At 44.4% G+C, this 24,516-nt stretch overlaps 1 protein-coding gene across 5 annotated transcripts in view; it reads right to left on the bottom strand.

Annotated features, from left to right (window-relative positions):
- Nucleotides 1–24,516, bottom strand: part of Stab2 (stabilin 2) — a 182,370-nt gene that overhangs the window by 155,985 nt on the left and 1,869 nt on the right. For all 5 annotated transcript variants that reach the window (XM_087555923.1, XM_087555924.1, XM_087555922.1 and 2 more), the window contains 2 exon segments: nt 20,902–21,035; nt 13,072–13,187 (listed from right to left, as the gene is read on the bottom strand). In XM_087555923.1, the coding sequence (XP_087412049.1) occupies nt 13,072–13,187; nt 20,902–21,035 (250 nt within the window).

A 24,516-nucleotide genomic window follows, 5' to 3' on the forward strand; every position in this document is an offset into this window, starting at 1 on the left:
AAAATCGATGACAAGTATATCTTACAAGCAGGCAAAGCCAACATGTAGTGATAATAGAGTACAGTTACCATGACAACAGCTCCCTGGTTGGACTCTAGTGCACCTAGATAACAGTGGCACATTTATCTTTAAAGTACTAGAACAGAAACACTGTTGCAAATCTGAAATACCATCTAAAACAGTAACATACGTAAAGAATAAAGACATAATGAAGATTGTTTTAGATATGTAAAGTCTGAAAAAGAAATGTAATTAATTGTCCAGAAAGAAGCAAAATGAGAGCAGATAGAGATCTAGAGACATACAAAGGAATGGAAAATGCTGGGCATCATTGTTAGGAGCTTAAAAAATGCCTGGTTAAGGCCAAATTGCTAGTGCTGCATTGATGTCTTATGAAACACTGTAGTTAAGTGTAGAGAACTAGACCAGCAGGCCTGGGATGCAGGATGGAAACATGCATGATGCTGTGGATGTCTGTGCATAGGGTGGTGTAATGTGACTTGAAGGTAGATAGCAGAAAATGCAATGTGTTTTTATACACACAGAACCAAATGCCTAACCCCCTAAATAGTATAGCAAACAAGTTGATATGAAGTAGGATTATATAAAATAATTAAAAGGGCGGCAAAGAAGGAGACAAAACAACAGATGCACACAATAGAAAGCACATCAGATAGTAGATACAGACCTGCCATATTAAATATAAATGGTCTAAATACCTTAATTAAAAGGTGTGGGTTGGGGGTTTGGGATTTAGCTCAGTGGTAGAGCGCTTGCCTAGGAAGCACAAGGCCCTGGGTTCAGTCCCCAGCTCCGGAAAAAAAAAAAAAAAGGTGTGGGTTATCACACTAGATGAAAAGTTAAGAACTGAACTGGGTAGATGGCTTAGTGTGAAAAACACTTGCCTCACAGAGTGAAAACTGGAGTTCAGATCTTTTGAATCCATATAAGTACCAGGCAGAGACAAGGGATCTCAGGGCAAGCTGACTAGATACCTAGTTGCATTGGATTCAACTGAGAAGCCCTACCTTAGTGGTAGAGAGACTTTCAACATCTGCCTCAGGCATCCATATACATGTGCTCATACATGCATATATCAGTGCAAACCACACACACACACACACACACACACACACACACACATATGAAAAATTCATCACATTTGTGAAGACTCACTTTATTTCTTTGTTTATTTTTGAGCAGGGCCTCCCTGTGTTGCTGGTCTGAAGCCCACAGTGCAGACTATGCTGGCCTCAAATTTCACAGGCAAACCTCTTGCCCTTACTTCCCAAGTGCTGGAATTACAAGGAAGCACTCTCACACTGGGAAAGACTCACTTTAAATATGCAGACACAAATACGTTGAAGGCAAAGAGGAGAAAAGGATGTAGCATGTTATTGCCTGTGGTACTTTGAATGAGGGTCACCCCACAAGCTTCTATTTTTGAATGCTTGTTCCCAGTTGGTGGGATTGTTTGGGAAAGATTAGGAGGCATGGCCTTATTGGAGGAGGTGTGGCCTTTTTGGAGGTGTGGGCTTGAGGTTTCAAAAGCCCATGTCAGGTCAGTCTCTGTCTCTCTGCTTTCAACTTGTAGATAAGATGTAAACTCTTAGTTACTGCTCCAGCACCATGCATAGGAGCCTACCACTATGCTTCTTTCTGCCACAAACGGTCATGAACTCACCCTCTAAAACTGTAAGAAAGCCCTAATCAAACACTTTATTTTGTTTCTGTTGCTGAAAAAGATGCCACGGCTTGGCCATTGCCTTTTTTTTTTTTTTTTTTTTTTTTTTACAGCAATAGAAAAGTAGTTAAGGGGCTGGAGAGATCACTCGGGGGGTTAAAAGCACTGACTGCTCTTCCAGAGGTCCTGAGTTCAATTCCCAGCAACCACATGGTGGCTCACAACCATCTGTAATGAGACCTGATGCCCTCTTCTGATGTGTCTGAAGACAGCTGCAGTGTACTTATATATAATAAATAAATCTTATGAAAAATGAAAAGTAGCTAAGACACCACCAATCACAAGAAAGCTGGGGTGGGCAGAACTCATTGGACAAGTAGATTTCAGAGTAGGACATTTTGACCAGGGATAAGAAAGATAATTTTACAGTGCGTGCTATGATGCCAGCTCATCAAGAGAATGTAAATCATAACTTTAATGAATATAGGAAATGAAATAAAACTCTGTAAAACTCCAAGAAGTTGTTAAATCCAGAGCCACAGATTGCATCCCTTCTCTTCAATAATTGATGGAGTAGGTGGCCGTCAAATCTTTAAGGCTAGAGAAACCTTGAACAGTCCTGTCAATCAACTTGACCTCATTGGCACAGAGCATTGCCGAAGGACTCAGGTCACACCTTTCATTTCATTTCTTTTCACTTCATTTTTTTTAGAACAAAAGAAACATTTTTCAAGAGAGGTGATATTTTGGGATTTGTTTTTTAGGCTCAGGATTTTAAAGCAACTCTTCACAAATTTGGAGAGACTGAAATCCAATTAAGACTCCTTTCTGACCGCAGTGGGATTGAGTGATGTATAGAGGCAAGATAACAGCAATTAAATCCTACGTAATGTTATGGCGGACATGAACAAACAGACCCTGTATGGGACGACAAAGGTCCTGGTGTAACCAAAATGACTTTGACGGTGTCTGAGTTGGAGGACATACGCTTCTCGGTTTCCACGAGGGAGGGGAGTAACTGAGGGTAATTTACTCCTTAGCCAGATGAATCGGTATATAGCATGGGAGTGCTGAAGGACCGGACATGCCCAGCTGAGTGCAGAAGAGAAGCACACAAATGCTTAAACTGTTTTCTAGACTCCCACCGAAGCAGTACAGTAAACAGAAAGTCTTTTAAAGAAATGTGGCTGTAGCTGGGTGTGACAGCTCATGCATTGGGGGGTAGATTTAGGAGGATCAGGGGTTCCAGGTGAGTTTCAGCTACTTACGGAGTTTGAAGCCAGCCTTGGTTACATGATATCCTGTGCACACAGGAAGGAAGGCCGGCAGGCGCGTGTGTGTGCACATGTACAGACACAGAACCAAAAACCAAAAGACTAACATCTCCAGCGAATGTTGCTGAAATTATTGGAAATGAGCTTTGATCCACATCTTTGCCCAGACCAAAAAAAAAAAAAAAAAAAAAAAGGCTAACATAACCTAAATATAAAACCTAAAACTGTGAAGCTTCTAGAAGTCCCGTGGGAAGCTGGGTGAGCCAAAGGCTCTTAGGCATGATACAAGGAACAGGATTTGTTTGTTGAAGGAAAACCACTCCCCTGGCCTTACCTTGCAAAGGTACTAGTTAGAAGGCACAAGGGGAGACGTGTACTATAAAGAAGGACTCGTGGGTCACAAGTCCGATCAACAGCCTGCGTCTGATGTATCTAAAGAACTCACTAAATTTAACCACAGAGGAAAACTGACCCCAAAGGTGTGCAAATGGGTACAAGAGTCTGAGGCTGAGATTGCCATTCCAGCACGCCTCTGTGTAAGGAGTAGCATTTATAAGTGCACTGGTAGCCAAGAATGGTTTTGAATCTCAACTATTTGGTGAGCTGATGTCTTTCTAATATTCTATCTGCCCAGGAAGGCAGATAGGAGGGGTTGTCGTAGGCAGATGCCTATTTAATCTTTGTGTCTAGACGGGAAAAACCCTGCTGACCTAGAGGTGAGCATTGGTAAGAGTCATCTAGGAAATGCTGAAAGTTAGTCTCAAAATACCACTACCTATCTGTAGCTATACAAAAATGAAAGACGGGTCAAGGGTTATCATCAGGTAATGGCCAAGACTCTGGGTCTGACTTGTGACTTCCGGTGAGCTGCTAGGATCTTAGGAGTCTGCTCAGACAGACTCGGTGCTCTCTGCTATGAGCCTTGGCAAGTGTGTTCGCTGAGTGGGGACATTTATTTTAGAGGAAATTGTTTGGGTAAATGAGGATGTTATAAAAAAAGAAGTAAGGACGTTCAAGATGTAAGTTAGAGTAGTGAAAAGGCTTATTTGATACTCCTTAGAATGGTTAAAGAAATTAAGAAAATAATTATATTGGCTTTAACGGTGGATCACCAACAGACAAAGCCCTCATACACTGTTGAAAAAAAAACAAGAAACCAACAACAACAACAACAAAATACCAGTAGAGGAGCTGGAGAGGCGGCTGAGAGGTTAGGGGTTCCTGACGTCAAATCTCAAGATCGTGAATTCAATCGCTGTGACCCATCTGCTGGAAAGAGAAAACCTACTCCCCCACCCCAAATTGTCTTCTGACTTCCTCCTACACACCCCAGCACATATGTGCTCACACAGAACAACACAAACAAACAAATAAATAAAATTAAAAAAAGGAAAATGATCAGATACTTTAGAAAGTGGTTTGGAAGTTTTTATTCTTATTTATTTACTTTTTATATTCAACATGTAGCCCAGCTCTCCTATTTCTAAGTATTTATTTAGGTGAAAGAAAACTTATGCTCTCAAAAAGGCTTGTTACCTAAATTTCCACAGCATCCTTATCCTTTATGGTCCTACACTGGAAATAACCCCAATGTCTGTGACGTAGTGAGTAGATTGTGGGCAGCCACAGAATGGAGCACTGGGAAGGACCATGATGGGCAAGCAGCACAGATCTAGGGTGCATTGTGTTAAATGAAAGAAGCCAGGCTTGTGCGTGTGTGTGTGAGTGTGTGTGTGTGTGTGTGTGTGTGTGAGAGAGAGAGAGAGTGTGTGTGTGTGTGTGAGAGAGAGAGAGAGAGAGAGGGGGTGTGTGTGTGTGAGAGAGAGAGAGAGAGAGAGAGAGTGTGTGTGTGTGTGTGTGTGTGTGAGAGAGAGAGAGAGAGAGAGAGAGAGAGAGAGAGAGAGAGAGAGAGAGAGAGTGTGTGTATGTGTGCAGTGCGGCTTGGGGATAGATCACTCCATGTGCAGTCATGAGGACTTGGGCTTGGAGTCTCAGACCCCACAATAAACCTGGACTGCAGAACATGCTCTTGTGATCTCAGCTCTCCTACAGTGACCTGGGAGGCAGGGAAAGGTGAATGCTCAGAAGCCAGGGGCCAACTGTCCTTTAAGTCACCTATGACAGAGTGGGGTGCACAGCAGCACACAAGAGACTCTCAAGCAAAGTGAAAGGAGGGGACTGACATTAAGGTGGTCCTGACTTCCACACACCCATACCTGTGTGCACACACATGCATGCATGCACAGAGGAGGGAGGGATGGAGGAAGGAAGGGGGAGAAGGAGGGCGGGAGACACAGAAAGACAGACAGAGGCAGAAAGAGAGAGTGAGAGAGAGGAGGAAGAGGAGAAGGAGGAGAAGGAGGAGAAGGAGGAGGAGAAGAGGAGGAAGAGGAAGAAGAAGAAGAAGAAGAAGAAGAAGAAGAAGAAGAAGAAGAAGAAGAAAGGAAGAAGAAGAAGGAGAAGAAGAAGAAGAAGAAGAAGAAGAAGAAGAAGAAGAAGAAGAAGAAGAAGAAGAAGAAGAAGAAGAAGAAGAAGAGAGGAAGCAAGAAAGGCATTTTAAAAAGCTTAAATAACCATATCCTACTAGGAGAAAACTTTTACTATAAGTAAATTATGACCGAAGAATGCATGGGCCAAATATCCACTAGAACTGATGTGTGCTTCAGTCAGGTTAGGAGAAGGTAATCATACTCTTGTAAGTGATTGATCTTTCTTCTATTTAGAACGCAGTCATGCATTTTTCTACAGTTTATACCTACTGGCATGAAAGCGGGTCTAAGAGTCAGATGTGTTTACTTGTTGTAGCACAGCAGATCCATCCCAAGGCCCTGTTCACACTGGACACATGCTGTACCACCTGACTGCCCTAGCCCAGACGTGGACTTTTTTTTTTTCTTTTTTTCGGAGCTGGGGTCCGAACCCAGGGCCTTGCGCTTGCTAGGCAAGCGCTCTACCACTGAGCTAAATCCCCAACCCAGACGTGGACTTCTAAGTGTGTCTCTGGATCGTTACCCGTTAAATGCCAAGGTCTCATTGCACCTCAGTATGAGAATCCAGGAAGAGTTGTTCAGCGTTTACACAACCATTCAGCAAATCAGAGCTGTGCCAGCCAGGGCCAAAGGTAGCTTTTAAAAAGGTTTCATGGTTGGGGATTTAGCTCAGTGGTAGAGCGCTTGCCTAGGAAGCACAAGGCCCTGGGTTCGGTCCCCAGCTCCGAAAAAAAAGAACCAAAAAAAAAAGGCAGCCCCACTTTATGGGACTGGTGGGTTAGACTTGACTTTGTGAACAGTAACAAAAACTACTATGGTCATTAACTGTATGGGTTTCTTTCCAATATGTCAACCAAAGGTTAAAATAATGAAATTAAAAGAATATTAAAAAAAAAAGGTTTCATTGTTCATCTGTTTCTATTTGATGACGCTCCTGATCCTATCATCTACCACCATACCTATCATCTACCTATCACTATGTATCAATCAATTGATCAGTTGATCAATCTATCTATCTATCTATCTATCTATCTATCTATCTATCTATCTATGTATCTTCCATCCATCATCTATGTGTATCTATGTATCCATCTATCATCTATGTCTGTCTATCTGTCTGTCTGTCTGTCTGTCTGTCTGTCTGTCTGTCTATGTAAGTTTTGGCACTGAGGTTGACCCCAGGCCCTTGTGCATGCTAGGAAGCTCTGACTGATCCACAGTTCCAGCCCTTACCTATTGTTTTCATCATCATCATCATCATCATCATCATCATCATCATCATCATCATCGTTCTTAACTTTCCTTCTAGACCCCCAAACAGAATGACAAGCACATGCCCCCAGGCCCCTAAAAGGAAACTGGGGTACAGAGGGGTAAGCTAACAAAGTCACACAGCCATGGGTGTCACAGGGAAGGATTCTCGTTGGCTCTGACTTTAGTCTGTGTTAACTTCTCTGCATGATTGCTTTTTTTCCCTCATAGCTTACGGATGTTTACAAGTCGCTGATTGACTCATTTAAGGCTGGAAAGTTCTTAGTTGTTACTTTCCAAGCTGGCAATGGCATCTCTTTGTGTTTTCAGGGGGAAGTAAGATAAGGTTTAGTCGGACGGAGGGACCGGAGGGATCGGCTAGGTTTCTTTCTAACGAGGAACCTTGAGGAGTGTCCATCTTTGAAAGGAGTGGCCTTTCATAGGCTCATGGCCTTCCTCATGTTTGACCGCTGCTGTGCTAAGAATGAAGACCTGTTGGTAATGCCTGCCCCCTAGGAGTTTTCCTAAAGCCCTAGCAGCAGCCACTCTGTAGGAAACACATTTTTTTTTCTCTGCAGAAACTCCTTTTCCTGACCCAATGTATGACCCACTCGTTTGAAAGCCTATTGTTAGGCAAGGTGTTCCCTACAGATTTCTGTGTTGAAGCCCCACTCCCTTCTGAGGGATGGTACTGGGGGAAGGGGGGCTTTTGGGAGCAATCAGATGTAGAATGGTGGGCAAACAGGGCAAGTGACAAGTGTCTTCCTAGCTCTGGGATCCTCACTGGGGCCCCTGTACAACTGATTTCTCTGTCAGTCCCTCTTAATCATCTGTGACTTAGAGGGTCATGGGCAATGTGACCAGCCTTGGCCTATGTGTGATTATGTGCAGCTAGAGTAGGTGACCGATACATGGTTTCCTTTTATGGGCTGGCTAATCCTAGAAGGGGCTTTGGGAAAAAAAGGTAGCAGAAATATGGGGATGGAGAGGGTCCTTACTTTACAGCCTAACTGCGGTCTTTTAATGATACATGAAAATGACTTAATTGTGGTTTTAAAATAAAAGAAATTAAAGCACAAGTGAACATTTATTTTCTGCATCTGAGATCATCCTGTGTCACCCTGGAGAGTGGGCATCAGAATTGGCTTTCTCAGCAACTGCTGTTGAGAAAGCCATCACTGAATATGCTTCAGGGGCACGTTTGTGATGCCTCTCGAGGGCGAAGTAGCTGACGAGACTATTTTAGGTCGCTATCAGGGTTCCTGTAGGTCACCGCTGGTGGGTGGCCTCAGTGTCAGGGCTTTGCACACGTATCATAAGCTGTCAGCAGATAACAAGCTGGTCTGTTCCTTTAAAATAAGATAGTTCATTTCCTGCCCAGCAAGAGGCAGGAGGCCCTCCCTGGAGCCTTGTCTTTTAAGAGGTCGCCTGAGCCCAGGCAGCCTTAGCTCACTGCCCAGTGCTAGCAGAAAACATACCCGGGTACTCCAGGCACCTCTCTAGTCGGAACTCTCTGTCTGGGAGACCGACATGAGCTAAGTTTCTCATGTGAACTCGCCATTTTCTGTCCCTTAAAGCACAGACAAACTGGCAGGACAGAATGGCTTTTGGCTCACAGACCCGCCCTGCATTTGCGAAGCGCATGGCACCTAGCAAGGCATACGGTGCATGGAAAAGGAAGGACTGAGGAATGGAAACAACACAGCCCACAACCCAGTCTCGTGGACTACAGCAACGCTGAGCTGGAAAGGGAGACAGTGAGAGAGACGGTTTCTCCTCTGGGGCCTGAGTGCTTACTGCTCCGGGAGAGGACCTGGGTTCTGCTCTCAGAATCCATACCTGATGGTTTACCACCATCTATCACTCCAGTTCCAGGGGGATCCAACACCCCCTTTTGGCCTCTGTGGGTACTTACATGCATAAGGTGTGCATAAAATCTAACAGGTAAACACACATACACAACGACCTACCTACTTACCTATCTACCTATCTACCTACCTACCTACCTCTTAAAAAGACCACTTCTCTTTGAAATGAATTGCTAGGATCACAGTTGAGCTGTAGTGTATGTGATTTTTTTTTTTTTTTGCACACATTCAGACTCTTGTGTTGTCTGAATACAAAACTATTGCATTCCGGACTAGTTACAAACAAAGGAATGTGTGAATGAAAAGCAGCGGGTTTCACCTCAGATATTGGCTGCTCAGTACCAAAGGTGGCGGTGCACGGCTGTCACTGTCAGTCTGGAAGCTGAGGGAAGACTTTTGCCAGCATTTAAAGGCCAGCCTGGGTTTCTCAGTGAGCTCTGGAACAGCAGCCTGTGCTGCGGAGCCAAACTGGGCTCGAATGCGATTAGTTAAAAATAAGTTTCTCTATAAGCACGTTTGAAAAAGTAGCAGTAGTTTTAATTAGGGTGAGTCAGATTAAATTGAAGTAAAAACATCTTCTCTTAGGAAGCTATTTTCCCCCCTCCGTGAGAATGTGTGCCTTATTCTTATTTTTAGAAGATGATGGGTAATTTTTTTTTTTATCCTTTTCATTTTGCTTTTGGTGTTTTCTGAGTCTTCAGGATTGTTCACTTGTTTCCCAGAGTCAGGCATTATAAAAATACTTCCCACAGCGAGCCCGAGATGCTGCTGACAGATGTGTTTATTATACGATAAAGGAAACGGGTGTCCCATCTGCCGCCAACACAAGGTCATAGGGAGGCGGGGAGTGTGCTTCCTCAGAATAGAGGGATGGACCTGTGTCAGCAGCTGGCCTGGTCCTCGCGGAATTGTAAAGTGATAGCCAAGACCAAACTTGTCACGGCCACAAAGTGCGTGAGGTAAAATGGGCAACCAAGGAAAGGGTTTATCTTCTTCCCGAGAGGAAGGAAGGAAGCCCTTTGTGACACTTGGCATGTTTGGATTACGAAGATAAAGGGAGGTAACCTTCGGCCTCACCAGAGAACAGAATTGATGTCGGAAATCCATTTTCATCTTTCTCCTCTCTGGCCGTGGGTCTGCTCTAAGCAAATCCCTGAGCATTCAAATTCCGGTGCTAAGGGAGAACCTTGAAATGTTTGCCAGCATCCGGCATAGCACAGCGGTGGCAGATGCTAAGGACGTGAGTCCTGTTTGCAGTCCTGTTTTAGATGATGCCCATGCTTAATAAGGGGCTCAGAGTACCTTTTACCTGCCCTTGATTATAGGAGACCTACTTTGAAAATGCTCTCACGCAGTCTGGATGTGGTCATCTGTTCTTTCAGTCGGGCACATTAGTTTTCCTAATACTTCTCAGACAAAGCTTGTTCTTGTCCACGCTGTGCCAGGCCAATAACTGCACCATCCCATTAGTTTTCATGAGGTAGGAAGATAAAAGCAAATGTAAATACTCCTTCTGGTCTAACAGGAAGGCTATGAGAAGTGAGTGTCGTCATAGTTATGTTTGGTACCAAAAACCACCGGAACTTGGAAAGCCTGGGGCCACTCTATAGATTACAGAGTTGAACACTTGAGTCTGAAATGCTAGGTCCATTGGTGTTGACATATGCAGTGTCAGTGGGCAGGCATGATGGTTAGTGACGATTGCAACTAGACACAGCCTAGAATCACCTGGGAAGAGAGCGTCAGTGGGGAACTGTCGACATTAAGTTGGCCTTTGGGCTTGTCTGTCAGGAGACGTTGTCTTAAGATGTGGGAAGACCCAGCTCACTATCGGTGGCACTATTCCCTAGGCCAGGGATCTTGGACTCTCTAAGAGGGGAGAAAGCAAGCTGAATACAAGCAAACCACTGAGCAAGTGAGCATGCATGTTTTTTTTTCTTCTCTCTGATCTTGACTGTGTATTTAATTAACTATTTGAAGTTCCTGCTTTGACTTCCCCACAATGGTGGATGTAACCTGGAATTATAAGGTAAAATAAATCCCCCCCAAGTTGCTTTGTTGTCAGGGTATTTTGTCACAGCAACACAAATAAAATCAGAATTTGGAGTAAAGCTGGAATAGAGCAATTAATAGACAAAACGGTAAGGATATTTAAATCCCAATGCTTTATTTTCCAGAGGAAGAGACACACTGTGGGCATTGGCTAGGGAAGTGAACATACCAAGAGATGAGTTAGAAACATTCTTGACAAGCTCTGCTTTAGGTAGAGGACAAGATGGAAACAAAGTAACCTTTGGTGCCTGGTGTATCACTTAGCATACCAACGCAAAGCTGGAAAGACACGCTCTTCAAAGCCCCGACTCTTCTGGGAATATTGGAACATTATATCAGATGATGAAGAGCCCAGGGCATCCCTATACCTAATGCCCATAATGTGGACTAAGTGGGAGCCATTACTAGTGTAATCATTAGTTATGGGAAAACCAGCAGAAGACACAGATTTGTGTATAAAATGAGCTCAAGGATTTAGAAGGTAGAAAAAAAAATCAAGGTAAAAATTAACCCGGACACTTAGAGTCTCGTGTGCCAGTGTGTGAGTGAGTCACTGTCTTTCCCCTTCCCTGTCTTTAGAAAGGTCGTTCTGAGCTTCAGAGGCCGTGCACAGTTATCTAGTCAGGCAGAAGCAAAGCAAAGAACACTCCCATGTGACTAGATTTCAGAGGGATATTCCCACGCTGTCTTAGAAGCTAAGGAACAAGTGCCAAATTCACAATGAATTAAAAATTTAAGATTTTGACTGTCCCAAATGGCAAGGGGACTCACGTCATTTGCCTACCATGGAAAAGACCCAGTCGATGGGTATTGACAACTATAGTGAGTTTCAGCTAGCAAATGTGATGACTGGTCGCAGAAATCTGAGGTTATTTATCATCGACCAGGACTTCCTATAGTGGAACCAGGTGTAGGTTAATTTTTATGTATACATGCTGTGTTAGTTAGCTTTCTGTTGTTATCACCCAATGCCAGCTGGCAAAAGAAAGGTTTGGTTTGGTTTACCCTTCTGTGTCATGGCCCATCACTGAGAGGAAGCCAGGGCAGGAACCTGGAGGAGGGAATTGAGTAGAGGCCTGGGAAGAAGGTCTTGCTTGCCACACTGTGCTTAACCTGCTTTTCCGTGCTACCCAGCGCCACCTGCCCAGGAGCAGCACTGCCCACGGTAGTAGGCTGGTCCCTCTCACACAAACCATCTATCAAGAAAATTCCCCTGAGACTTGCCTGTAATAGGCCAGCCTGTTGAAGGCATTTTCTCAGTTGAGAGTTCCTCTTTCCAGATGGCTCTAGCTTTTATCAACCTGACGAGGTCAAATCAAACAACTAACTAACCAGCTAAAATACCCTAACAGCATGCATGTATGTTCACATAACTCCATTCTTTACCTGCTTTCTGGTGCTAGGTCTTTTAAGGCTATGGCTTTTGCTATATAAAATCCTTAGATGTCAAATTTTAGAGTGGTTCATGGTAACTTTATTTTAGGTTTTGTTTTTTTCAAGACAGGGTTCCTCTGTGTAGCAGAGCCCTGTTTGTAGACCAGGCTGGCCTCAAACTCACAAAGATCCTCCTGCCTCTGCCTCCCCAGTACTGGGATTAAAGGGGCGTGCCACCACACTCACCAAGTTATGGTTATTTTCAGAGTGGATAAAGAAAAGTATATCAGCCTTTTAGATGTAGTAATGGAGTTTATTCTTAAGAAAAGTTGTGTGCGGTGTTATAAATGCCCATTGTTCTTCCTTTGAACATTATCCTTTTTTTTTAGAGGCTTGTTTGTTTGTTTATTGTGAGTACACTGTAGCTATCTTCAGACACACCAGAAGAGGGGATCAAGATCTCATTACAGATGGTTGTGAGTCACCATGTGGTTGTTGGGAATTGAACTCAGGATCTCTGGAAGAGCAGTCAGTGCTCTTAACCACTGAGCCAGCTCTCTAGCCCCCAGACATTATCTATCTATCTATCTATCTATCTATCTATCTATCTATCTATCTATCTATCTACACACACATACACACACACACTCTCCTTGATACACATGTATAGAATATATTATTTAAATTGTATCTTTTATGACTTAAAAAAGATCTTTCTTTTGTTCTTTCACCATTTTCTCTTTGGAGACAGGCTCTTGCTATAGAGCCTAGGTTGGTCTAAAATTTGCTTTGTAGGCCAGATTGGCCTCGAAATCATGATTCTCCTGCCTCAGCCTCCTGAGTACCAGGTCTATAGGAATGTGCTACTAGGCTTGGTTCCAAGGAATTCTTTTGAAGAGAGATCATTAACTGTAGCAAGCACATTTCTGTATACAACTCGATGGGAAAAGAGATGTTTCTATATATAGCTGGAACACAGAGTTCTAGAGGATCATCCCCCCATTCTTCCTTCCTGTTGTATCTCTGTGAGAGGGGATCTGGAGAAGCACATTTCAAAATGTGAAGATGTGGTTACTTACCCATGCAGTCTGGGCCCCAGTGTCCTGGACAACATTGAGGTTGTAGATAATCCTTCCTACAGATATGGCGGCATCCAGGGATGGCCAGAACGTATGACTGGATGTCAAGCGAATACCTTGAAAAATAAAGAGAGGCTGTTAACCTGTGACCATTAAAGTGGAGTTACCACTAGGTGGTGTGATTGCCCTGGATTTTATTTTATTATTTATTTATCTATCTACTTATGTATATATGATGTGTGTGTGTGTGTGTGTGTGTGTGTGTGTGTGTGTGTGTGTGTGTGTTGCATTTACTATGGCATGAATGCATGTGGAGGTCAGAGGATGACTTTGTCTGGTTGGTTCTTTCCTTCCACTTTTATATAGGTTATGAGGTTCAAAACTCAGGTTTTGGGCAAGCACTTTTACCCATCAGCCATCTTACTGGTATGAGCCCTAGACTATAAGGTAGGTTTTTTCTTTTCTTTTTTTTAGGGTAGGTTTTTAATATAGATGTTAAAATATATTATTGATAAATAAGATGTGTTAAATAAATATGTATTAAATATGTATGGCTTGCTTGTTAGGTAGAATAAGCTTAATCAAGAATTACTTTTCGCTGTTACAGATGGCCAAATGAAGTTGAGAGACAATGAACATAAAAGGTTTCCTAGTTGGCTTCTGTTGCTACGGTAAGCAACGTAATCTGAAGCACAGAGGGTCTATTTGGCTGACACTTACATGTGCAGTTCATTATTGAGGGAAATTATGGCAGGGGCGGAAGCAGGGACCATGGAGCAATGCTGCTTACTGGCTTGCTCAGTCTGCTTTCTTGTGTAACTTAGGACCACCTGCCCAGGGTTGGTATGACCTACAGTTGGGCCCTGCCATGTCAATCATCAATCAAGAACACGCCCCCTAGACGTGTCTGTAGGCCAACATGGTGGAGGCGAGACCTCTGCTGAGGGTCTCTCCTCTGAGGTTAACTCTACGGTGACAACCTAGCCAGCAGACACAGTGATAACAGAAGTTATTAAGTGGAATGAATGGCGGTAATCAGTCGTGGGAGAGTCTAGAAGTGATCCTTGAACTGTCGCTGAGCATTCTCGTAGCTGGTGCAAGAGAAGGACTTATATGATGGACAAGATCGGCAGCTTTAAAACAAACCTCTTCTTTTCAGATTAGTACACTCACGGCAGACACCATTTCTGTAGAGAAACTCTGCCTCCGGAATGCTACAATGTAGTCAGCAGCAGCACTGTACCCTGTGTGGAGGAGATGCTCTGCTATATTCCTTAGAACAATTTCTAGCACCAAATGAGGTGCAGCTCTAGAGTGTAGCTCAATGGAGGCTGACTGTCACCTTCTGCCTAAGGCAATCTCTTCCGTCTGGCTCTGATAATAGATCCGAGTGGAGATCGTCTTTGATGAGTATAGTCTCTTACATGGTTAAAAATTGTGTGTGTGTGTCTGTATGTGTGTGTGTGTCTGTGTATCTGTGTATGTGTGTGTGTATGCGTATGTGTGTGTGTTTGTGTATGTGTGTGTCTGTGTGTGTGTGTTTGTGTGTGTGTATGTGTGTGTATGTGTGTGTCTGTGTGTGTGTCTGTGTGTGTATGTCTGTGTGTGTGTTTGTGTGTGTGTATGTGTGTGTGTCTGTGTGTGTATGTGTGTGTGTCTGTGTGTGTCTGTGTGTGTGTGTCTGTGTGTGTATGTCTGTGTGTGTGTTTGTGTGTTTGTGTGTGTATGTGTGTGTGTCTGTGTGTGTATTTGTGTGTTTGTATATGTATGTGTCTGTGTGTGTGTGTCTGTGTGTGTCTGTGTGTGTATGTCTGTGTGTGTGTTTGTGTGTTTGTGTGTGTCTGTGTGTGTATGTCTGTGTGTGTGTTTGTGTGTTTGTATGTGTGTGTGTGTGTGTGTGTGTGTGTGTGTGTGTGTGTCTGTGCTGGACAGATAACTCAGTGGTTCAGAGCACTTGTTGCTTTTCCAGACAGAGGACTGAGGTTAAATTCCCAGCACCCACAGCGTGACGCACACCCATCTGTCACTCCAGTTCCAGGGGATCTGACACTGTCTTCTGGTCTGTGCAGATACACAAGCACATGGTGCACAGACATGCATCAGGCATGGCAGCCATAGGCATAAAATAAAAACGAATACAAAACCATCAGTGTTGGGGCAAGCTCTAGACAGTTCCTGAAACGGAGTTGACTGACAAGAGACACTGCTTTATGGACAGTAGAGTCAGGGACAGCACTGAGCTACCGTCTAAAAGGCAGAGAGTGTTAATGGGGCCATCTCTGCACGAAGGGGGACAGAGGGAACTGGAATCGTGAATGCGGGTCTTAACTTCTCAGAAGACAGAAAAGAAGCCCACGGATGTATGAAAGTGTGTCTGTAACCCAGAAGACACGAACCGAAGACACGATGAAATGTGCTCGCGTAGCCATTAGAAGAGTTTTATCTAAAGCCCCCTAGTACAATGCTGGTGCACGCAGAGCAGAGAGAGCAGTTCAATGTTGATAGGAATGTCAGTCTGTACAGCTGCTGTGTAAAACAGCTCTTCAAATATTAAAAATATAGCTATCATATGACCCGTAAACCCTACACCTGGGAATATAGTCAATGGAATCGATATATATATTTCACAACAGCTACTATACTAAGTTTTAGGTGATGGATGAATGGATATATATATACACATATGCCACAGAGAATATTGAACATTACATATGCAATGGATATTACTTAGCCTTATATGAGGAGACCATGCAATTCATGCAATTTGAGTTTTGACTTTTTGTTTTTATTTTATTCACTTTTTTATTTGTGTGAGCTTGCCTGCTTCTCTGCACACTGTGTACCCCAAGGCCAGAAGAGGGCATCAGATGTCCCTGGGCTGGAATGACATATAGTTGTGAACCACCTTATGGATGCTGGGAATTGAACCTGGATCCCTCTGGAAGAGCAGCTGGTGCTGTTAACCACTGAACCCCATCTCCGGCTCTGAAACGGTGCAGTGTGTATGCAGTGTGAATTAACTGGAGGGTGGCACAATGGGAGGAAAGGGACACACACAAACAAGTGAATACTACACGACCCTATTTAGCCAAGGAAGCTCAGATAGAAGAGAACAAAATGGTCATAAGGGGTGACGTGAGGGGGAAGTGAGGTATTTGCCAAATGATGCCATTTTCCAGTTATGTAAGATAGATGAGTTCTAGAAATCTAGAGCAAAGTCTGTGCCTGCAGCTAAGTGACGTCAGCTTCAAGTGTATGTGCACAGTTTGCAAAGATGGGAATTGTAGGTTAGTGTTCTCACCAGAGAGAGAGAGAGAGAGAGAGAGAGAGAGAGAGAGAGAGAGAGAGAGAGAGAGAGAGAAAGGAAGGGAGGGAGGGAGGGAGGGAGGGAGGGGCTGGAGCGAAACTGATGGACAGATTGGTGTGCCTATGGGGAGCTTGTGGTGCACTGATCTCGAAGCACATTGAATTGTGGGCACTAAATAGGTTCAGCTTATGTTTATCATCCTCTATAAAGTGGTTTCTTAAAACATCAAAAATAGCTCTCTCCTCTAGCCGAGTGAGACGCCCAAAGGAAAGAAGGCCAAGAGGAAGAAGGTGACCTCAGCCCCACCGTCATGAAGAAACAAGAAACCAAAAGGGTGGTCAACACTTTGTTTGAGAAAAAGCCCAAGAGCTTCAGCATCCAGCAGGACGTCCAGCCCAAAAGAGACCTCACACGCTTCGTCAAATGGCCCCGCTACACCAGGCTGCAGCGGCAAAGAGCCATCCTCTATAAGCGGCTCAAAGTACCTCCTGCCATTAACCAGTGCCCCCAGGCCCTGGACAGACAAACAGCAACTCAGCTGTTTAAGCTCGCCCACAAGTACAAGCCAGAGACAAAGCAGGAGAAGAAGTAGAGGCTGCTGGCCTGTGCTGAGAAGAAAGCTGCTGGCAAAGGGGACGTCTTAACTGAGAGACCACCTGTCCTCTGAGCAGGGGTCAACACAGTCACCACCTTGGTGGAGAGCAAGAAGGCTCAGCTGGTGGTGACTGCCCATGATGTAGACCCCATTGAGCTGGTGGTTTTCCTGCCCGCCCTATGTCAAAAGATGGGGGTGCCCTACTGCATCATCAAGGGAAAGGCCAGGCTGGGGGGCCTGGTCCACAGGAAGACCTGCACCACTGTTGCCTTCACACAGGTTAACTCGGAAGACAGGGATGCTCTGACTAAGCTGGTGGAAGCTATTAGGACCAATTATAATGACAGATATGGTGAGGTCTGTCACCACTGGGGAGGCCACGTCCTGGGTCCTAAGTCTGTGGCTTGCATTACCAAGCTGGAAAAGGCAAAGGCTAAAGAACTCGTCACTAAACTGGGTTAAATGTACACCACTAAGTTTTCTGTACATAAATATAATTACGAAACTATCTTCTCAACGAACCCATCAAAAATACAATACAAGATAAAACAACAAAACCCAGGGTTTTTTTTGTTTTGTTTTGTTTTGTTTTTTTTTTTTAGCATCAACGTGCAACAGGCCAGTTTTCAATTCTAAGTGTGTGTGTGTGTGTGTGTGTATGTCTGTGTGCATCTGTGTGTGTGTCTGTGTGTGTATCTATGTGTGAGTGTGTCTGTGTGTGTCTGTGTGTCTGTGTGTGTGTATGTCTGTGTGTTTGTGTGTGTCTGTGTCAGTGTGTCTGTGTGTGTGTGTCTGTGTCTGTGTATGTGTCTGTGTGTGTGTGTGTGTGTGTATGACTGTGTGCATCTGTGTGTGTGTCTGTGTGTGTATCTATGTGTGAGTGTGTCTGTGTGTGTCTGTGTGTCTGTGTGTGTGTATGTCTGTGTGTTTGTGTGTGTCTGTGTCAGTGTGTCTGTGTGTGTGTGTCTGTGTCTGTGTATGTGTCTGTGTGTGTGTGTGTGTGTGTGTGTGTGTGCGTGCTCCCGAGCATGCAGCATTTAGTAGTAGTAGTAGCAGTAGCAGCTTGGGCGCAGCCAAGAGCTCATCTTGACCCTTATCAAAAGAATCCAAGAAACATTCTTTTATAAGATGTCATATGATTTTTTTTTTTGGTTCTTTTTTTCGGAGCTGGGGACCGAACCCAGGGCCTTGCGCTTCCTAGGTAAGCGCTCTACCACTGAGCTAAATCCCCAGCCCCATGATTTTAACCTTTGAACTTTGGTATAATCTTAATAGGAAACAAGAGTCATTGCAAATGTGCCCTCACTCGGGTTAATTGATTAATTAATTGGTTAGTTCATGCATGGTCCTTGCTAACTCTAGGTCAGTTAATATTGGGAGTCTTTGGTTTTATGATATGATGTGATCCTACTAGGCAATGTGAATGCAAAATATTGCTGTACAACAACACTTAGGTTTCATCTCACTCATGTGAAAATTGCAGCACTTGTCACTCTTGAGTCAAAACACGAGCTCATTTAGGCTGGACAGTGCCTCAGCTGCCCCACTGTCTGCCGTGTGAGCATGAGAACCTGAGCCTGGGTGCTCTGCACCCACATAAAAGGCTGGTCACAAGGTTGCCCTCCTGTAGCCACAGCACAGAGGAACAGACACAGGAGGCTCCTTAGCATCCTCTGGCCTGCTGTTCCTCATTCCAGAGAGCTCCAGTTTCACTGACAGACCTTGTCTCAAAACATAAGCTAGACAGGGATTGAGGAAGACACACACACACACACACACACACACACACACAGACATACAGACATACACACACACTCACACAGACACACACACACATACACCCACACAGACACACACACAGACATACACACTCACACATACACAGACACACTCACACACACACACTCACACACACACATAGACACATACACACAAACACACACAGACATACACATACAAATACAAACATGTACACATGCGTATAATGCATAAATTAAAAACTAACTTACTGAACGATGCCTCATTTCTAAGCGGGCTGGCTGAACAAGTCAAAGCTTGCATTTGCCTTTGGGCCTCCTCCAAGGTGTACCTGTTAGCAGGTGTGTAGGCCCAATTGTCCCCCTTGGACAGGACCAGCCTTGAATTATGAAAGTTCTGGATCATAGGTGACCTTTGAGAATATAATAAGGACAATCCAACAATGTTACAGTTTTTCTATCCTATATCTTTGGGTTCTAACTAGCAGCAGGTTCCTGAGCTTATTAGCAAAACAAGCACCAGGCTCAAGGCTTAACAATTGATTTTGGTTTTGAGACAGGATCTTGCTATGTAGCCAAGGCAACCTATAGTTTTTTTAAAAAAATGTTCAAATTAGAACTCTATTTCTATTTATTCATTTACATATCAACTTAATCTATCTATCTATCTATCTATCTATCTATCTATCTATCTATCATCTATCTATGTCTATCTATCTATCTATCTATCTATCTATCTATCTATCTATCATCTATCTATCTATCTACCTACCTAATTGTGTATGTGTGTTGCACGCACATGAGTGTGTAGGTATACACATTTGTACTCATGTACAGAGGCTAGGGCAGGGTGTGCGGTGTCTTCCTCTGTCACTTTGTTCCTGTGAGACAGGGTTTCTCGCTGACTTGGAAACTTGCCATGTGGGCTAGGCTGGCAGGCCAGTGACCTCCAGCTTTCTCTGTCTCTCAATGCTGGGTCACAGGCATCGGCAGCTACACTGAAGTGGGTGCTGGGTTTCGCCCTCAGGCTCTTGTGCTCACATATCTAATTAACCATCTCCCCAGTTTGAGAACCATTTTCAAATGAAACAAGACTCCAATATAAAAAAAAAATAGAAGGGCAAGAGGAAGAGAGTGTTTATGTACAATATAATTTTGCATTAAAATGTCATTAATAATAGGATTTGGAAAATATCGTCCTGAATGAGGTTACTCAATCACAGAAAAACACACATGGTATGCACTCACTGATAAGTGGATATTAGCCCAAATGCTCGAATTACTCAAGATGCAATCCACAGACCACAGGAAGCTCAAGAAGAAGGATGACCAAAATGCAGATGCTCCCACTCCTTCTTAAAAAGGGGAAAAATATCCATAGGAGGGGATATGGAAGCAAAGTTAGGAGCAGCGACTCAAGGAACGGCCATTCAGAGCCTGCCCCACACGTGGACCATATATATACAACCACCAAAACTAGGTAAGATTGATGAAGCTAAAAAATGCATGCTGAAAGGGACTGGATATAGATCTCTCCTGAGAGACACATCCAGAGCATGTCCAATACAGAGGTCAATGCTAGCAGCAAACCACCGAACTGAGAATAGCACCCCTTTGGGGGGAATTAGAGGAAGGATCGAAAGAGTTGAAGGAGCTTGCAACCCCATAAAAACAACAATGCCAACCAACCAGAGCTTCCAGGGACTAAATCACTACTGAAAGACTATACATGGACTGACCCAGGGCTCCAACCTCATAGTAGCAATGAATAGCCTAGTAAGAGCACCAGTGGAAGGGGAAGCCCTTGGTCATGCCAAGGTTGGACCCCAGTTCAGGGGAATATGGGGGGAGCAGTAAGGGGGATATCTGGGGGGAATACCCATATGGGGGAGGGGGAGGGGGGAAGGGATGGGGGCTTATGGACAGGAAACCAGGAAGGGGAATATCATTTGAAATGTAAGTAAAGAATTATATCTAATAACAAAATTTAAAAAATAAGGATTTACATTAAAGTCCATAGATGTGAGTTACTTAGAGTAACTCACAAAGATTGTGTGTAAGAGATAAATCCTGGAATTACTTTGCAGTGTTTGAGACAGGATGTTCCAATTTGGAGTCACAATTCTTAGGGTACCAAAACATGGGCATGCATATCTTGTCATAATGAGTACCTGCAATCTCGAACCCCAGCAGAGCCACTGGTAACCTTGATGTAGCCATCTGGACACTTGACTGCAAAGTTAGCTGAGCAGGATTGGCACTCCGTCTTGATGGTTAGAGTAGACTTCTTATCACATCTTTTTGCCTGTGCGAATACAGCGAAGAACACCAGCTCCTGTTATCAGAACCTTGCAAACTATCTGGTACGGCTACTTCTCTGACTCGATGCTTTCGGTCTTATCTATCTGGAATCGGCGATCGGCAAGTAATGTCTGCCATGGCCGAGGGGGTGGATAGGGGTACTGCTTGGGTTAAACACAGGCACCATCCCTCCTCAGGAACCTGGAGCCGCAGGAGATGGGTTCAGGTTACTACTCACAGCTATCAAAATGAAGAACTGGAGCTATATTGCAGAGTCCCTGTTTCAGGAGGGGGTAACGTTGCAGAAGGTTATTCAAGACCAACAATTCATCGATCGATTGTTTTCAAAGATAATATTTCAGAATTGTTTCCACAGGAACATCTGCTGTGGGGCTAGTGCTGTGCTAAACGGTGGACAGTTTCTGTTCCAGAGAGGTCTGTAATATTTAGATTTCAATCCAACTGAGAAGTAGGTGGCGTGTGAGCAAGGATTGTTGATATTAGAGTCTGTGCTCTGAGCTCCTAGAGTGCTGCCTGACGCCCCGTGATGCTCAGCAAGTATATGTTGGTTAAATTAACCCATCAGGCAGGCACACTAGCCATAGCTATTTGGCAACATAAGGTGGCCCAGAATTAACTGCCTAAATGAATAATGCAGGCAGACTGTGGTCCCCTGTTGCTCCAGATGCTGGTGCTAATCCTCCTAGATAGAGCCCCCCCCCCCCCCCCCCCCCCCGTCACAACCCCCTCTGTCTTTCAAGCTTCCTTAATCTCTCCATCAAATTTAGTCTACCAAAGGCAGGCTAAACTTCAGAGCCCAGTGTGGAACGTAGATCAATTTCTACATCTTGTGAAGTGTGCAGCCTCCAGTGAGGTCCTACTCTTTGTTATCCGCTGTTAAAAGGGAGAGGTTAGTAGCCAGTTTCCCGTGATGTACCAGGTGCAAGCAGAAACCTTTCCTTTTCTTTTTTCTTTTTCTTTTCTTTTCTTTTTTTTTTTCCGGAGCTGGGGACCAAACCCAGGGCCTTGCGCTTGCTAGGCAAGCGCTCTACCACTGAGCTAAATCCCCAACCCCAGAAACTTTTCCTGAAACGTTTCTTCATCCTACCTCTGAGCCTGGCTGGTGACCTGGCCTTCCCATGGGTGATCCATCCCCTATCCTAGGAGCATGCGTTCCCTGTCTCTTCCACAAAACCATTCTTACTCTGTCTGTCCTTTGTCCAACTTCAAGTCGCCCAGCACTATGTTATGGTTCTTGTTTCTGAGAAAGGTCCTAAGTGGCTACACCTCCTCAGAGATGCCCTATAGACCAAAGTGGGCCTGAGTTCTGATCCTCTTGCTGCTACCTCCCACTGGGGTGTTCTCCATCACAACAGGTGTACGCAGATCCAGGGATAGAACCCCCGGTCTGGTGAATGCTGGGTAAACACCAACTGAACTACAACCCCAGTACCCCAGTTGTTAGTCTTTGATCTCTACTTAAGAATCCCAGGCAGATCAGGGCCATGTTTCATATCTCTTTGTCATTCTAGCAGCCTAGCCCTGGTTGGGCGTGGTGGAAACACCATCACCTCCAAGGTCATCAGAACATGCAAAGTCCCAGCACTATGGCTATGCAGACTTCCAAAGGTGTCATCTGATTTTCATTGCTTCAAAGAGTAGGCCAAGGGTCACCATTCTCATTGCAGAGGGCATGGGGCAGAGGACTGAAGACAGTTTGGAATATGCAGTGACTTGCCCCAGATCAAGTATGAGTTATCCGTCTCTTGATTCCTTAATTAGCCCTTTCTTTAAGCACCCAAGTGGCATAGAGAAAAACAGCCTCTACTTTTTTAAAAAATATATTTTGTTTGTTCGTTTGAGGCAGGTTTTTTTTCTTAAAGATTTATATATTTATATGAGTACACTGTCACTTTTTTCAGACACACTAGAAGAAGGCATCAGAGTCTGTTACGGATCCACCTGTGGTTGCTGAGAACTGAACTCATGACCTCTGGAAGAGCAGTCGGTGCTCTTAACCACTGAGCCATCTCACCAGCCCCAGTCTCTACTTTATTAGAAGCTTCCTTTTGGGAATCATGGTGAACCAAAGTGCCCCTGGCTGTTACTCATATAATAACACAATACTCTTTAACTGTTGTTGACATGACTCAAATTTTCTAAAAAGTTTTGTTTATATCAGAGTTTCTCTTCCGATGAATGAAATGATGTCATGGTCAGTTTTTCTTCTTGATATGGCCAATTTGACTCTCTTTTAAAGAAATTCTTTGGGTTGGGGATGTGGCTCAGTTTAAGATCGTGCATAAGATCGTGTGGTGGGGCAGGCCTATAATTCTATCACCCAGGAGGTAAGGGGAGGAGGATCAGACATTTAATGTCATCCTCAGCTACACAGCAAGTGTACATGACCAATATATATAAACCACATACACCATGTGGTACATTTATACATCTCTTCAGCTATTAAAAACAAAGACATCAGGAATTTTGCAGGCAAACGAATGGAACTTGAGACTTTCATACCGAGTGAGATACCACAGACACCAAAAGGCATGGGTGGCATGCACTGTCTGATAAGTGGGTGTTAGCCACAAACTACAGGATGCCCATGCTACACCCCACAGACCCAAAGAAGCTACACAAGAAGGAAGGCCTAAGCGAGGAAGCTTGAATCTCCCTTAGAAGGAGGAATAAAATAGTCATAAGAGGCAGATGGAGGGAGGGAATTGGGAGAGAGGGGGGATGGGAGGGGAACGGGGAGTTCAGGACCAGGAGTAGGGAAGGGCAGGAGAGATGGCTACCCAGCCATGAGATTTAATGGAAATCTGCATCTGACAGGGGTGGGAAGGTAGGGAGCATCTCCAGGGTGAGACAGAAACCTGGGATAGGGGAGGTGCTGAAGAATCAATGGGAGTGATCTTAGCTGTAACTCACAGCATTAGGGAGTATGGAACCTGATGAGGCCACTTCCTGTAGCCAGGCAGGAACCCCAGTAGAGAGATATGGACACCAACCCATCCACAGAAATTTCCACCCAAAACTTATCCTGTCTAGAAGAAATGCAAGGACAGGGCATGAAGCAGAGACTGAGAGAATGGACAAGCAATAACAGGCCCAACTTGAGACCCATCCCATGGGCAAGCACCAATCCCTAACACTGATATAATGATACTGTGTTATAGCTTGCAGACGGGAGTCTAGCATGGCTGTCCTCTGAGAAGCTCCACCCAGAAGCTGATTGGGATACAGACACCCACAGCCAAGCAGCAGATGGAGCTTGGGGGCTCTTATGGAAGAGTTGGGAGAAGGATTGCAGGCCCCAAGGAGAATAAGAACTCCATAGGAAGTCCCACAGAGTCAACTAACCTGGACTCTTGGGCCTCTCAGAGACTGAGCCACCAACCAAAGAGCATACATGGGCTGGTCCTAGGCATAGGTAGCAGATGGGCAGCTTGGTCTTCATGTGGGTCCCGAACGACTGGAGC

The sequence above is a fragment of the Rattus norvegicus genome, chromosome 7, assembly GCF_021556685.1.
Source record: "Rattus norvegicus strain SHRSP/BbbUtx chromosome 7, alternate assembly SHRSP_T2T, whole genome shotgun sequence".
NCBI lineage: Eukaryota > Metazoa > Chordata > Mammalia > Rodentia > Muridae > Rattus > Rattus norvegicus.